The 16885-nt window shown below is 40.4% G+C and overlaps 1 protein-coding gene across 2 annotated transcripts; it reads left to right on the top strand.

The window, feature by feature from the left end:
- Window positions 1–1533: 1533 nt before the first annotated feature.
- On the top strand, window positions 1534–16367 carry jakmip2 (janus kinase and microtubule interacting protein 2). 2 transcript variants are annotated; one of them, XM_058086068.1, is made up of 24 exons: window positions 1538–1742; window positions 4426–4674; window positions 5841–6095; window positions 6169–6411; window positions 6493–6702; window positions 7722–7820; window positions 7884–8030; window positions 8109–8249; window positions 8997–9053; window positions 9867–9989; window positions 10058–10186; window positions 10670–10753; window positions 11233–11295; window positions 11626–11724; window positions 11906–12007; window positions 12133–12186; window positions 12267–12332; window positions 12403–12471; window positions 12564–12641; window positions 13022–13072; window positions 13300–13452; window positions 13525–13590; window positions 14427–14503; window positions 14918–15132. In XM_058086068.1, the coding sequence occupies exons 2-23, from the start codon at window positions 4546–4548 to the stop codon at window positions 14475–14477; spliced, it is 2469 nt and encodes an 822-aa protein (XP_057942051.1). In that variant the 5' UTR covers window positions 1538–1742; window positions 4426–4545; the 3' UTR covers window positions 14478–14503; window positions 14918–15132. The 2 variants fall into 2 exon arrangements, with proteins under 2 accessions (XP_057942049.1, XP_057942051.1); XM_058086066.1 differs by lacking the exon at window positions 14427–14503 and having other exon boundaries at window positions 1534–1742; window positions 14918–16367.
- The last annotated feature ends 518 nt before the right edge of the window (window positions 16368–16885 follow it).

The raw sequence follows: 16885 nt of genomic DNA on the forward strand, positions 1-16885 counted from the left end.
CACATTGACTGACCTGTGATTGCAGCCAAAAACTGTAAAAACACAGTCCAATACAGTTAATTGTGAATGACTATAAAAACAAATTAACATTGACTTGTGTGCTCAACAGACGATGACATGTAATGTGATGATATCATTCAGTTTGGAGCACATTTGATTTGCATTAGTTTTATATTTGTAGCAATTCTAGAATGAACCTTTGGATGTCGCTGTTTCTCAAATACACAACACTGCATTACTACACAAAAATATGTGCAGTGATGTTGAATATGTGTGATGCCAGTATGCATCACTTTATGAATCTATTCAAAGTGAACACATAACATTATATAAAATAATGCCCAGTTTTGATTGACACTATATACAATTAGTTTGTTATTGTAGTAGTTTATGTATAGATGACACATTGCAGGGTACAGCTCGAGGCCACAAGAGCCAAGACAAAAATGGCCAAGACCTACACATGGATCATCTTACTCCTTACACAAATTCCATGAACAGTAGGCCATAAGTCAACATTGTCAGCCACCTGTTCCGTTCAAGAACAGAACGTGGGGTAGTCTCACCTTCAACACGATGCAGAGAAAAGAGTCATTTTCCTTTCAAAAACGAATGCCGTATTTCCAGGTTTCCTAATTCGATTTAACTATAGCAGGGGTGAGTTAGTGAAATCTGTTTCATTAAAAAACTTTGTTTTGAACAACTCACATTTCTCTATCTTTGGCCTATTAATCCTTAATCATCACCCCCACTGTAGAGACCTCAACCTACAGCCAAGGCTAAACCACCTCATCAATGGCAGGCAGTCAGGGCCAGCAAGGTCTTCTCTGCTGGCCTAAACACAACCAGTGACTGATACTACATTTAATTTGGCTTTTTTTTTTAAAACAAGCTACAAATTGCACCTGACTATTTTGGCGACTCAAGCATTTCACAATAGCTACACTTTCCATGTTAAAGTTTTAAACAAGGAATTTGGAAATCCGGGCGGCACAGCGGTCAAGTGGTTAGCGCACAGACCTCTCAGCTAGGAGACCAGGGTTCAATTCCACCCTCGGCCATCTCTGTGTGGAGTTTGCATGTTCTCCCCGTGCATGCGTGGGTTTCCTCTGGGTACTCCAGTTTCCTCCCACATTCCAAAAACATGCTAGGTTAATTGGCGACTCCAAATTGTCCATAGGTATGAATGTGAGTGTGAATGGTTGTTTGTCTATATGTGCCCTGTGATTGGCTGGCGACCAGTCCAGGGAATTTGGAAATCCCTTGTGGACCTGATGTGGCCCACGGGCCGCAGTTTGCCTATCCTGCTTCTGGTAGTGTACGTGTATGTATCAGATTTCAGCTTCCTTTTTAGATAACATTATATCAGTACAATATTAATTATAACTCAAGATTAATTAATTAATTAGTAATTATATTTACCAATGTAAATAATACAAATAGAACAAAACGTATTGTTTTTATTTTGTAGATGGCCATTATTTATCCACTATCCATACCCGGCCGGATGTTGGTGGACTGCGGCGGAAACCAGTGATCTCATCACGGGCTGCGTGGAGCGGAGGGCGGGGCTCCACTCTTGCCAGCATCCTCCTCCTCATCCTCACCATCACCACCGGCCATCGCTCCCTCATCGACCTGACACATGATGCTGAAGATGCAGACATATTTCTTCTGCCTTTGAACAAATACAACAACACGCCATGGACTACCTTTTAGGACATATCGTACTGGACTGTGAGGTAAGAACACATGGGGACTCGAACGCCGTCTAATGTGGTGGTGGTGGGGTTCGGCTTACTAGCAGGCCTATAAGGGGATGAGACTGCTTCGTTCTTGTGTTAGCACTGCCTCGATACAACACGACTGTACGTCGATGCGTGCTATTTATGCAGTGGCAGCGTACAAAGGAAGCGATTGTCTTATTATTTAGGCATGCATCGGCTTTAGCCTGCATGTCGGAAGTGGGGAAAATCTCGGCCTACTCCACACGGGTGACGCGCGATGGTGGGGGAAGCAGGAGGAAGGGCGAAGAGGCGGAGGGTGCTCATTTTGCTCAATGGCCATTTTCAGCACCATAATGGAGCGTATAAAAGCATCAAATGTCCGAGTAGCTATATGCATTGTTAGCTAGCCAAGTGATGCTACAATACACAAGAGGATGCTTGTCCTTGCACGGTGGGACTCGAACCCTCACACACTTTACGATGTCTGCTGGCCCACATCTGCCTCAGGGTTGTCTCACTGGCCTAATTTGATTTAACTGAGAGGAACACATTAGTCACACTATTGTCTTTTGTGGGTCAGCACTCATCAAAATCTATTGGCTGCTCTCATGTAAATAGTGTGTAAATCAAGTATAGCAATAGGAATGTGGTTAAAAGGTGATGCAGCCAGGTGTAATGCAACCATTGCATGGCGGTAGATGACCACCATGTATACCGCTGGGCATCTTAATATGTATGTACCATAAAAGTTGTTCAATAAAACAATTCAAATAATAAGGTCTAAATAAATATTTAAAAATACATCCTGAAATACAAATGTTGTTATTCTGATTGGCCACTTGTCACAGGTATTGTGTATTGTGTAGTGTATTTTCTCAAACACTATTACATTGGTGTTTCCACTTAGTTGTTGTTTTGCCAGACTCATTAAAGTTGCCTGGTTGCTTATTGACTTTAGTTGTATTTAGTTGAGCTTTTGAGCATGGTTTGTTGCATAACCTGGATTAGCAAAGCCGTCGACTAGACGTGCAAAAGACGAGTTAAAGGAAGGATTAAGCTAAAATTCTCCTCATGGTTGAGCAGTCCATCATGTGAGCAGATGGTTTTAGGGCATTTTGTTACATCATCTTTGTGATTGTGGTTATTATTTTTTCAAGAATTTTGGATGCACTGCTGGGTTTCTAGTGGCAGAAGTGATGGACGAATATTATTTTAATGTTAAGCTCTATTTAGGCCAATTTGTGCTGCAATTTGCTGCTGGTTTATAGCCGTAAAGGTTCCATATTAATAGTATTTTTCAATAGTTTTGTTGAGGATAAACAACATAGAATGTTAAATCATCATCCGTGTTTATGTTTGTGATACAGATCCATGTGCCGCTTTCTTTGGACAACCCTCACCATGACTTCAACATGTTGACTCAACGTGACCATGACTTTAACTTTAATCTGCATTGCAAAATCTTTTAAGCAACATTATGTCATCTCGTCTCTATCCAATTCACCAAGGATAATTTTGTTGCTCGTTAAGATTATGCAGTCCTGCGATTGGCAGGCGAGCTGCAGTCCAGCATGGAACCGCCTCAGCTGGGATAGGCTTCAGCATACTAGTGAGGACAAGTGGCATACAAAATGAATAACTAAAACTATACAACATATGTAAAACAGAAACAGGCTGCACGGCGACCGAGTGGTTAGCGCGCAGGCCTCACAGCTAGGTTACCAGAGTTGAATTCCACCCTCGGCCATCTCTGTGTGGAGTTTGCATGTTCTCATGTACTCCGGTTTCCTCCCACATTCCAAAAAGATGCTAGGTTAATTGGCGACTCCAAATTGTCCATAGGTATGAATGTGAATGGTTGTTTGTCAATATGTGCCTCACATTCATACCTATGGACAATTTGGAGTCGCCAATTAACTTAGCATGTTTTTGGAATGTGGGAGGAAACCGGAGTCTCCGGAGAAAACCCACGCATGCACGGGAGATGGCCGATGGTGGAGTTGAACTCGGGTGTCCTAGCTGTGAGATATGCGTGCAGCCCCCCCATTTCATAATATGAAAAATAATTGTAATTGTAATCATTCTCCTCAGAAATTGTTAAAGACATTTACTGTAAAAGGAACGGACATTATGTAATTATATCATGCAAGTCATTACGGGTAAGTGTATCTGTAAAATATAATCATATTATCAATGCAATATGCTTTTGTTCAATGGATTCCATATATGGCAGGTATCTTCCAAGATTATTACATTATTAACATCAATCCATCCATCCATTTTCACCAATAATGAAAACTGTAGATGAACTCAAACAGGCTATTTATCACCAATATAACTTGAGTATGCTGGAGCCTATCCCAGCTGACTTTGGGTGAGATGCAGGTACGCCCTGGACCGCCATTATTAGCATGTTGCATATATATATGTTCAAATCTAAAAAAAATTACTTCGATATATAAAATAATTGTCATTATCATACTTTTCTCATTTTTAAAACATTTAAAAATTGTAATATATACTGTATATTTTTTTTTACTTTAAATACTAATTTTTATTGATGTAAAAGTGGGTCACAATGTTGGCCCTTTGGTGAGACCAGCTTTTCTAATGTACCAAACTCTTTTTACTGTCACTGTCCAGTACTTTTACTGCGTTGACCTCACTGTCCCTGTTTGTGTCTCCTTACGTTGCCCAGCTCTGTTGTCTGACAGGAGAATGAGGAAGAGGAGAAACAGGAAGCCTTGGGAGCACTGTGGACCATTTCTGTGAAGCCTCAATGAAAGCATCAGAAGAGCCGCTCTAGTATTCCAAATCAATGGCCAAGAAAGGGCGTGCAAAGGGCGAGAAGCCTGAAGCCCTCATCTCTGCCTTGCAGGCAGCCAATGAAGAGCTCAGGTCCAAACTGACTGACATTCAGATAGAACTGCACCAAGAAAAATGCAAGGTACCATACAATGTGCATCTCCTGTTCACGGTCTGGACTTTCACTCTGACTATAATTACATGTAATGGTTACCTATTGAGTAAATAATTTCTGCATCCACACATAGTAACTTATACTTGTATAGGCAGCATATCTACTACATACTGGATTACTTATGGGAAAGGGGCCTCGTATTCACTTTTTTATGAATACCCATGGACAGATTTCCCTCTGTAATTCATATTTATTTAAAATGTTGTTAGTTAGCTGCACGGTAGACGAGTGGTTAGCATGCAGGCCTCACAGCAAGAAGACTCGAGTTCAATTCCACCCTCGGGCATCTCTGTGTGGAGTTTGCATGTTCTCCCCGTGCATGTGTAGGTTTTCTCCGGGTACTCCGGTTTCCTCCCACATTCCAAAAACATGCTAGGTTAATTGGCGACTCCAAATTGTCCATAGGTATGAATGTGAGTGTGAATGGTTGTTTGTCTATATGTGCCCTGTGATTGGCTGGCGACCAGTCCAGGGTGTACCCCGCCTCTCGCCCCAAGACAGCTGGGAGAAGTGGTAAAAAATGAATGAATGAATGCTAATTAGCCGAGTAATTAATTAGTAAGCTAGCTAGTTTCCTAATTCATAATTTTCTGATGGTGAGCCAGTTAGTTAGTGAGCTTGCTAATTCCTTGGTTCATCGGTTCTAGAGTGAGTTAATAAGTTGGCACCGTTAGCACCTTTGCTAACTCATCAGTCAGCTACGTGTTAGTGAGTGGTTTATTTTCTGTCAGTAAATAAGTGAAATTGCTCATCTGGATCAGTTAGTTAACACTTTTGTTTGGTGGTTTATTCATTTGTACATTAGCTACTGTAGTTTCTGAATTCATGATTCATTATTTTTTTCATTGAGTTAGTTTAGTTTTGCTAGTGTAAACGTGAGGTATTTAGTTAGAGAGCGAATGACTAAGTTATTGAGCTAGTTTGACAATGTTGTCGTTGATGCGTTTTTTTAGTTTAGTTAGTTTTTTTTTAGTTAGTTATGATTGGCCAAAAAAATCCAATCATAAGGCCACTTTTCAACCACGCTGAAGTTGCTAGTGCTATTAGTTTATCTTTGTAAGCTACAAGTGCTCAGTTAGCAGTGAAATGCTCATTGGGACTGTACATCCTCCTCTTCTTCCTTTCATACAAAGGTGAGCAAGCTGGAGCGCGACAAGGTGCAGGAAGTGAAGAGGGTGCGAGAGCAGGAGCAGCACCGCCACACCGCCATGCTGACAGAGCAGCGCGCCAAGTGGCACGAGGAAAAGCAAAAGGAGCTACAAGCCCTGCGGGAAAGTCTGACACGGCAACATGAGCAGGAGCTGGCCCGCCACGCCAAAATCAAAGACCAGGAAAACCAGAGACTCAAAACCGCACTGAGCGCCATTCGGGATGGTAGCGGGGAGAAGGTGAGGCTGCAAGGAATGCAAGGAATAGTCAAACATAATTCTTTGTGAAACCATTATTTTTCCCCGTTTAAAGGTGCGCACAGCACTGACCCTGGAGGCCAAGGAGGAGGCCCGACGCTTCTTTGACCAAGAGAGAGTGAAGCTCCTCCAGGAGATAGCCGAGCTGAAGACATCTAAGAAACAGACAGACGAGGCTCTCAGCAACATGATCCAGGCGGACAAGATGAAGGCCGGTGACTTGAGGGTGGAGCACCAGCAGCACCAGGAGCAGATCTCTAAGATCAAGTGGGATTGTGAACGGGACATCCGGAGACTGGTAATGCAGATCTACCTAACAGCTGAAAAACCAATTTTTGACACTAATGAAAATGAGTGAATTTTTCTGTCTTTGCTACAGGTGGATGAAATCAAAGCTAAAGATCGTACCATCTTCTCTCTGGAGAAGGAGTTGGAGTCAGCAACCGGATTCCTACAGAAGCTGCAGCTTCAGAAGGATGCGTTGGATGAGCAACTTTTCCTGGTGAAAGAGGCCGAGTGCGGTCTAGGAAGCCCAAAAAGAGAGATTCCGGGTAGAGTGGGAGATGGTGCGGAACACTGTGGCAGCCCAGTAAGTACATTAAAAACCTCCCCCTACCTTTCAGACCAGTTCTGGTATTTTTTATCGATGAATCATTTTGAAATGTGGTCCAGACAGTAATAAAAGACCTATGCAATATAACATAATGCATATATAATTCTGATTTCTGTGCTTTTATATAACAGTAGTTGTACAATACAAGCAAAGCATTAGTTGTCATGATGAAGATGTATATCAAGTGTGTGTAACCAATATTATGGAATGTGACTTCTCATGGGACTTAAATTTAATATCCATTGAAAAAGTACAATACAGTTCAGAACTGCCATTAGCGTCATAGACTGCGAATGTGTCAGTGAACATTCCACTTGATGCAGCACAGTCTCTAGTGCTCAAAGCTAACAGTAAAACCACAAAACATACCAATAAAACCACTGAACAGATGTAGTAATGGTGTTTACTTTATACATGTTATGAAAGCGCACAAAGTGTATATTAACACATTCCTGCTTTCGTTATCCTTATTCTAAGTGGTAGCTTTACTGCAGTAATCCTTATGCTAGAATATTTGGAGCAAATGTGTTGAAACTTACATTCCCGAACAAGCATTTGTATTTTTTACTGGTCGGTTATAGCTGAATTGTACAGTAAGTAGAGCATAAAGAGGAAACAAAAAAGAGAGCGAGTGTAATTTATTGAAAACTGTATTTGAACTCAAACAGGCTTTTTATCATCTTAAAGTTTAAGAACATCAATGAAATCTGGCTTTTATGTCTTTTTAGACTAGACCACCCAGTCCGTATAAACAAAACCTTTTGACATCACAAGTTTTTACAATACAGTATTTCTAAATTTATTGGACAATTTTTCTCTGCATGTTCTGAATTCCTGTGTCGATGCCAGTGGCAGTATGACATTTATTATATCGTATATATTATATCGTTATATGTGAATGGAGCTTCCCAACTTCCCGTTGCAGGCAAGCCAAGTAGAGCCCACCCAGACATTAATCAGTGTAATGAAAACGAAAATGAAATGTTGTTTTATAGGACATGAGGAGAAACCAAAGGCGCATTGCTGAATTAAATTCAACTATTCGCAAGTTGGAGGACCGAAACTCGCTGCTGGTTGATGAGAGGAATGAACTGGTAAGTCAACTTTCCTGAAACTTTTATTTATTTTTTGGCTCACAAACTATTGTCCTTTTGTAGTTGAAGCGTGTGCGCGAGTCGGAGAAGCAGTGCAAGCCCTTGTTGGACAAGAACAAGCTGCTGAGTAAGAGGAATGATGAGCTGACCCTAACCATCCAGAAGCTGGAAGAGAAAGCAAAGAGTCTCGCCAAGGAAAATCTTGAGATGGTCAGCATGAAGTCACATAAGCATCCTACATTGTTATAGGCGGGCTAATAGTCAGTGCCATTTTGTTTGTGTCTGCAGAAGGAAAGGATAAGCTCGCACCCTCCGCTAAAGAAGCCCAAGTCTCTGAATGACCTGGATCAAGCCCATGATGACCAGGAAATAGCCTTTCTCAAGCTTCAAGTCCTGGAGCAGCAGAGCATGATTGACGAGCTGGCAAGGGTATGTTGTTTCTCTGTTTTGTGTCCTGCAGTGAGAGGAATGATGGTCATGTCTGCATGCACCGTATAGCATGTCAGCATTCCATGCTAACAGGGCTTGAGGCAAACTTTTTTTATTTTAGCACAGTTGCCCCTAACTTGACTAACTTATGCTAAGAGTCCACTGGGTCGGCGCTAGTTGGTGCCAGTAGTGGCTTGCTGTGGCGCCGAATTAATGTTGCCATTATTCTGCGCCACAGCGAGCCACTACGTGCCAAACACATAATCTTTGCCGCAAACATGCCATTACATGCCAGTGAATTCCAATAGACGGATTGTTTGTGACGTTTGGTTCCATTTGGTGGACAATTCGGGTGAAGATTTTAAACATTTTTGAAATTTTACGAGTTACGGGCCACCACGAGCCAGTTGGGAGGTAGTTTGAGCCACTGCACGCCACTAGGCACCTTATTGGTGACACTAGGAGCCACTGCAAATTGCATTGGTGCGAACTGGCACCAATCTCTGCTTTCATATTATTATTATATTTATTATGGATAAAAACTGATTTCTATGTGTGATTAATTCTGAATTCACTATGAACAATATGAGATTGAGATCAAATATTTTAATCGCCTTAATTCAGCCCTAATTAAAACTGATAACTGTGAAACGTGATGAAATTGGAATATGGTTGGCCACCACCCCATCCGTGATTGTCTGTGTCCCTGCAGGTGTTGAATTGATTTTTCTCATTATTTGGTTCCAGGACAGAGAGAAACTACTTCGAAAGAAAAGACATAAAAGGAGCTCCAGGCCAATAAAGGTAAAAACAATTAATTAATAATCAACGTGCATCATCTTTGTTTTCTTTGACATTTATTTAATCTTTTTTCTGACTATATGACACTATGTTGTTTGTCCTTCCGATGGGAAAACTTCCGATGGGACTTTGTTGCTTAATGAATGAAGAAGTGTGAGTTGTTTTCAGTTTAAGTGAGGGAGAGTTTCACAACCGTCAGCCGAACTCTCTCATCCCATCCAATCCGGGCCAAAGGGCAAAAAGGCTGGCTGTAGGTTGGGATGCAACAGCAATATGGAGGCCATGATGGGTCCCTAAAATTAAAGCTCACAGTTGAAAGGAATCTTATCTGGACAACAACAGCAGTTGCACTACTATTTACCTATGGCTGGGACTATCACTACAGGTCTGTGTGAAACTGGGAGTGATGGTCATTAACTACATCTTCTCCTGGTCTTCAAAGCTCCCGTATTGAAGCCTCACCACTGGTTGCAATTTATTGTATTATCCGGAACAAACTGCGAAACCATTATTGAAAAAAATAATACTGGCTACAAAAGGTCTGTGTAAATGGGGCTGTTGATTTTTTATAGCAGATTTGTTTAACTTTCAATCACCATAGACACCTAAAAAGAGTGTAATGATGCAAAAGATGAAGTCCACCCTCATTGGCCACATTGTTAGGTACATCTGGACCATCTAATGAGAAACAGTTCACAAGCTACAAACATAATCATGCCAATTTCGCAGTGTTCAACTATCTATCCCTTATAGGTGTTTTTTAATGTTGTGACTCTCTTATGTAACAAATGTAACCTTGACTGTCCCTCTCTTTAGAGACACATTGTGGTGGATACCTTTTTTGGCTATGATGAAGAGTCTATGGACTCAGAAACATCCTCTGTGGCTTCTTTCCGAATGGATAGGACACCCGCTACTCCAGATGAAGAACTGGATGTGGTGAGAATACCATCCCATTTACACTGATTACACAAGTACATCTTTCACATTAGTCTTTTTTTTGTTAGGCATTAGCCAATGAGGAGTCTGAGCTGCGGTTCCGTCAGCTGACCAGGGAGTATCAGGCCTTACAGCGAGCCTACGCTCTGCTGCAGGAACAGAAGGGTGGCATATTGGATGCTGAGATGGAAGCCAAGGTACACAAACTGGAAAAATTGTACCAGCAAAGTGAGCTACACAAAGTACTTTGTTACTGTCGGCTATGCATGGTAGCAGATAAAATCTTGATGCTCTCACATGTTTGAGAGACATTCTATGATGGTCATCATGTGTGTAGATGCACTAAATCAATTAATGCACAAGCAAGTCATGTATGGTAAGTTGTGGATGTTTTCCAGAGGAACCGAAAAAAAAGCTTTTCTTGAAACAATACAATTCAAAGAGACCTCAGACACCGTGATAACTTTGATAAATGTTTGCATAATGGGATTTAATGTACATTTTTTTTATCACGTTTGTACAAAAAGTACATGATAAGGCCAAAGGACATATTAGAAATAGCTCTCTTGCGATGTAGTGTGGTTTGGTATCACTGCAAACAACAAATTCTAGAGAGTAAACATTGAATTAATACTGTTTTGACCCAGTCTAACCAAATCTTGTCTTAACTGATGTTCCAGGCTCAGGAGCAACTCCAAGCAGACATACTCAGGTACCAGGCCAAAATAGAGGACTTGGAGAAGGAGCTGACATTGAAGGGTCAGGTAAGACACACAGAATCACATGCTCATCAGCGTGTGGATGACATTACATTTGCGTGTTTGTATACTGACTTATTTTGTACACTTGAAAGAGAAATCACATTACCAACTAAGGTAATGGTTTAGTTTGTTTTGGACACCCTTAACACAATCATCTGCAAATAACACTGACCAAGTCTTTCGTGGCTTCACAGACGTAATTTATATTTGAAATAAACAACTTTGGTCCCAGTATTGACCTTTGGGGTACACGTCTAACTACATCCAAGCATGATTATTGGTAAAGTTCTGTCCAATTATGTAGTCAGCGATGACAAGATCCTTTTCAATGATATTTAGTCCAAGATGTTTCAGGTAGCTGATATCAAAGGATGTTTCATATCCCAGCAAGACATATATTGATTTTTGTATGATATGTGGACTTTCTGCTTCTTTTCATTTGGAATGGTTTTCCCAATATAAATGTTTTTATTCTAATCCAGGACTCCAAATGGGTGGAGGAGAAGCAGCTGTTTTTACGACGAAATCAGGAACTTTTAGAGAAGGTTGGACATAATCATATGATTTTGCATTTTAATGATATAAATATAGATTTTAGATGTATGAATTAATTTGTGAATGTGTTGCTTAGGGCTTCAAATAACTTATTTTCTCAAGATAATAGGTCAGTTTACATGGATGGCTAAGTAAATTTTTTAAATGTTCACATTTGAGAGGCTGAAAATGTATCAAATCCAAAATAGTTGATGAATTTGATAATCGATTAATCAATGTATTGATTAATTATTGCAGCTCAAATTTTGCTTTCACTGTCCAACACAATGAATTCAAATTTGTGAATTTGTCTCTTAAAGTTACTTTTACTTGTCATCCAGGTGGAGAAGATGGAGTTGGAATGCAATCGAGGGCAGCAGGAGCTCCAAGACTCTAGAGACCAGAATGAACTGTTAGAGTTCAGGATCTTGGAATTAGAGGTGAGCTGCACTGCAAATCCCACAATTCCGTGCCACGGTGTTCTTGACATGAATTGATGAATTTTGTAGGGAAGTAGGTTTTACCAAGCAGTGTGACATTCTATGCATTATATTTAGGTTTAGTTAAAAAGGAAGTATGTATGAGTATGTTCCTGTGAGTTTATGGTCGTTGCTGTTGCAGGAGCGAGAGAGGAGGTCGCCTCCTTTCAACCACCTGAGAATGCATCCCTTCTCCGAGGGAGTCAGCGCATTGCAAATCTATTGTATGAAGGAAGGTGTGAAGGTATGGAATGCCATCAGTGAACTCTTTCCCAGATGCTGATGTTGCTGTACATAGATTTATGATCTCTCTTTTACATACTTCAGTAGTATCCCGCTGAAAGTGAAAGGTCATTGTCTCTTTCACAGGATGTGTGCATACCAGATCTGATCAAGCTTTTAGACATCCTTGGAGACAACGGGGTAATTCTTATTCCACTTTACCATGACTAAAAATGTATTAATATGCATGTAACTCATCATTTTCTATTATTTTTTTCAAGAACTTAAGAAACGAGGAGCAAGTGGCCATAATTCAGGCTAGCACGGTTTTGTCATTAGCAGAAAAGGTAGGTCTCTTTGGAACTTCATAAGTTCAACTTTTCATTATTCATAAGTTTGTACTTTGCTGCCCTCTAGTGGATTCAGCAGATAGAGGGCACAGAGGCAGCACTACACCAGAAAATGATGGACCTGGAAATAGAGATGGTGAGTAACAACACTCAGTAAAATGGGGATTTTTGGCATTGCTTGGCTTCTAACATTAATAGATTGTAACCTTTGACCTTTACTCTGCACAGGAAATGTTTTGTAAACAGAAAGGATATTTGGAGGAGGAGCTGGACTACAGAAAACAAGCCCTGGACCAGGCCTACATGGTATCTAAAAACTGCACACTGTATCCATTGGAGATGGGACAACTATGTTAATGTTAAGCATAGGCATGGCAGGAAAGGGCTATTTTAAAGCCATGATGTGTAACAATTGTAAAAGTTCCATTTGGATTGGAAACTGGCACATTGTAATAAAGAGAGAAGCACCCATGACAACCCAATATTACCTACTGTAATAGTTTGTAATATTGGTGGACCAGCCAGGACAGCAGTTGTGTTATGTTTGCCTAAAAAGCCAAATTACGTTTTACCAGTTAACCCTAAAGTTAAAGCTTGCTCACTCCTGTCAAGTTCTATTAAAAACGTCAACAATTATCACTTATTTGTTCTTTAATGTTCAAAATCATTTTTCTCTATGTCAACAGCAAATCCAAGAGTTGGAAGCAACGTTATACAACGCCCTGCAGCAGGACAAGGTTTCACCTCATTACTGTCATATCATTAATGTCTTGCATGTAAATACAATTACTGCACAGCATTTAAGGACCAAATATTATTAAGATTAGTAAGTACGTATTAAAGTAGACTTAAGTGCTAAACAAAGACAGTTGCAAGATCTGGGCAAGACTCAGTTAGCAACGAGATACCATCAGTGAGGATATACCGTATTTTTCAATGACCTATGTTCTACTCTTCGCCATAGGTGATCAAATATGGCGAGCCTCTGGATGAGCTCCAGCGGGATGAGCTGCGAACGGCAGTGGAGAAGCTGAGAAGGCAGATGCTGAGGAAGAGTCGAGAGTACGACTGCCAGATCCTGCAGGAAAGGATGGAGCTGCTGCACCAGGCACACCAGGTACTGTACATCCATGTGGGAACACACAAACACCACAGACCAGAACCTCATTCATGGAAATTGTTTCTGCAGAGAATTCGAGACCTTGAAGACAAGACAGAGATCCAAAGGAGGCAGATTAAAGATCTTGAGGAAAAGGTATAACCCAGTGTATTTGATTTCTGAAAAAAAGTGTCACTCAGCGGTGCACACACATGTGTCTGTTTGTCAATCTATTTGTCAGTTAGCAGGCTACTTGCTGGTTCACGGAGGATAGACATTTCAATTGATGGCGTTGTTCCTTTATCCAGATCCTCACCTAAATGTAACATGTATACCTTGTCCCATTTGCTTTAGCAAACTGCTAACTAACTAAGTCACTAACTAACAAGCGAGCAGCAAAACATTACCTTTTGTCTCATGGTTTTGGGTTTTAGGATCATATGACAGATCATAATGGCGCATAAACATACAGCATTTCAGAGACAGGTTCATTATTGATTCCTGCTGCGTTAGCTGGTTTGATTAGTTAGTTTGTTTGTTTAGCTGGTCAGTTAGTCCAGTTAGTTTTAGTTTAGTGCCATCATTTTAGTGAGTTTGGCTCAAGAATTAAATGTTTTAAGGTAATTCCCCTGTCACGGCTTGCTTTGTTCTATGGAATCTTGTTCTATTGTGTTACTTTGTTGCTTAGTTTGTTGGTTGGCCAGCTGTTTGTAAAGCCGATGAACCAGGAAATAGCCTGCAAATTATCAAATATACTCTGCACGATTTCTGTTCACAGTCCAGCCTGAGTGTCATTTTATTTCAACGTGTTGCCTTCAGGTTCAACTGAGGCCTAAGTCGTTGAAGCTGGTTGTATTAGGTTGAAATCTTAGTTATTTCCTGCACTGTGTTCCTCTGTGTGTGTTCCTGATGTGACTAACATGCTGCATGTCCCTCTAATTCTCTCACCTTCTCTCTTTCTGTCCTTTTGTCTTCTTTTTTTCTCCTTGCAGTTTTTGTTTCTGTTCTTGTTCTTTTCTCTTGCCTTTATCCTTTGGCCTTGAAGTCTTTGGCGTCTCCCGTAGCAGAGGTGAGTGCGGGGGGACTTGTGTAGAATTAGAATTATTACAGTTCAAATTTGATGCATTTTGCCGCAACGGGAAACATAAGTAAGGTCAATGAATAACCTTTTAAAGCCTGTACTGCTCCCTTGTACCAACAACAATTGTCACTGTGCCTTCATTAGAAATGCATCTCCATGGCTTCTAAAGTCAAAACCCTTTCAATATGTCACTGCAACATTATTGCAGGCTTTTTTTTCATAACGCCCAAAATAATTCATATTTGAGTCAAAGCGATATTATTGTAAAACAATCATAAACAACTGGAGGATACCCAGTGGGATATATTGTGTTTGTCTACAGCCATGAATTTCTAGTTTTTATAGATATTTTTGAACATTGTGTAAAATTCAACACCAAATTCCAAAATTTTCTTTCTGCAGGTGGTGCATCAGCTCCGAGATCCCGTTTGTCACTGCTGTTGTGTTATTTATTCGCTGTTGGAGTGTGGAGCAACACTGGTTCTATTTGTGGTGTTAGTACACAAGTCAATGGACGTTGGCCATGGATGCGCACTCTTTTTTTTTTTTTTTTTTTTTACTTTAAGTGGGTCTCTCAGGATGCAGGACTGCAGGAACAATATGCACACACACAAATACTAACATACATGCATATGCTGATGCATGTCCATATTGACAAACAAACATGCTTTGACAAATCCAAAACCAAAGCCTGGGAAGTAAATGATGTCTCTGCCATGCAGGGTAGTAATAATAATAATAATATTGTGTGTCAGCCATCACTGTTCGGGGAAATGGAAAAAAACAAACACCCGCCCACAGCTGATTGTCTTCTCTTTCAAGCCTAAAAGGATGTAAATCCAACCTAGAAGGGACCATCAGACTGTTTGGACCCTCTTGAGGTCAAGGCAATAGTACAGACACTAACCGGAAGGACACTGAAGAGAAACGATTGGACTGGATTGTCAACACTTTTCTTATTTTTTTTCCCAAAGGCAGCAAATGAAGTAAGATCTTTACTGTTTTTGAACAATCCCCGCCCCCAGCTGTGATACATACACACATGTTCATATGTACATGAATCCCAGTTTACTTCATGTTGTTTGTGTTTATGTTGACTGCAGCTTGAGCAGTCAAAATTCACAATTTTACATTTGAATGTATTGTGATGACAGCTGCACAGATGTTTTTTTCTGGATGTGATAAGTGAAGAAAAAAATGTTGAATGTGGAATATTTTTCTCCCTTTCCCTCTTCACCAATTTTCACCATCCAGTCAACTGCAGGAGAAAGTGTAATTACACTTGCTGACCAGCAGAGGGCATGTTTCACCAAAATCCAATTACCCTTTAAAAGTTGAATGATCAGGATTGTAAATATTGTCAAACCTTTAAAAAAAAGGAATCTCATTGGTTTAAATTAATTCTATATCCTAGGAAAAATATGGAAACCAAACTAATCATTTTCATTTCTTGAATGACCTTATTTTTGCTAACCTTCCAATATTTATGATGTTATTATAACTATACAGTATACCTTCTGGCCTCACCTTACATTCATGACTTCAGAGGGGAATGACTGAGACTATTTTTGTGCAAACTTTGCTAACAAGCAGTTGCCTTAAATGCACTTTCCCCATCGTTTTGCTTGTACATTACTAACAGGAACCCGTTTGCATCCCTCCCCAGGTGGTTGATATTAATGTGTAATGTATATTTCAAATCTATATATATTTTCTTTTTAAACTCACAGAGGATTTTTTTATCTGTCTTCCAACAAGAGTTGAACCCTCCCAACCCCCCACACTCCTACTTTCATGTAGATGATTAAATAAACAGAAAGTCAAATGTGCTGTTTGACTTTGATGGATGACATTTTTGCTCTTGTGTTCTTTTCGCCTTCTGGACAGCCGGGGTCAAAAAAGTGAGAAAATGCCAAGTCAGGAGGTTGCAAGGTGCTTGCCAGACAAGAATGATGTAACATCCATCAGCATGTTTCACCTCTTGAGCGCACATAAAGTCAAAATGGAGCCAGGTAGACATATCTTGAATTGAAAGAATTTACCAAACATACATATATGTGTTGAGTTTTGCTTATTTGTAGAAAATAATGCCTCCCAATAAAAAAGGCAGGTACTCTCTGCTGTTGTGTAATTAACACAAACAAGGTGATGTCGAAAATAACCAGAGAATTACACCATGGAAGCAGAAATCTAAAACTACCAGAAGTGCTGGCTTAATGGCAGGGAAGCAGCTGGGCTAACCTAGCCTAATACACAGGGGTTCCAAACCTTGCAATTGTCAATCCAAGAAGCTCAGTTGGAGTCTGTGTGGACAACAAGCAGGCATCGGAACAAAGAACCAGCATCCCCCAGCTGCAAGCAGTCATCTTA

The sequence above is a fragment of the Doryrhamphus excisus genome, chromosome 11 (genome assembly GCF_030265055.1).
Source record: "Doryrhamphus excisus isolate RoL2022-K1 chromosome 11, RoL_Dexc_1.0, whole genome shotgun sequence".
NCBI classification, from domain to species: Eukaryota; Metazoa; Chordata; class Actinopteri; order Syngnathiformes; family Syngnathidae; genus Doryrhamphus; species Doryrhamphus excisus.

Bases quoted from the DNA above. Each gene is read 5' to 3' on its own strand.
- jakmip2 (XM_058086066.1), top strand. From the start codon at position 4,546: ATGGCCAAGAAAGGGCGTGCAAAGGGCGAGAAGCCTGAAGCCCTCATC. The intron at 8,031-8,108 runs GTCAGCATGAAG...TTGTGTCTGCAG, and splicing joins CCAAGGAAAATCTTGAGATG to AAGGAAAGGATAAGCTCGCA. The intron at 12,333-12,402 runs GTAGGTCTCTTT...GCTGCCCTCTAG, and splicing joins TTTTGTCATTAGCAGAAAAG to TGGATTCAGCAGATAGAGGG.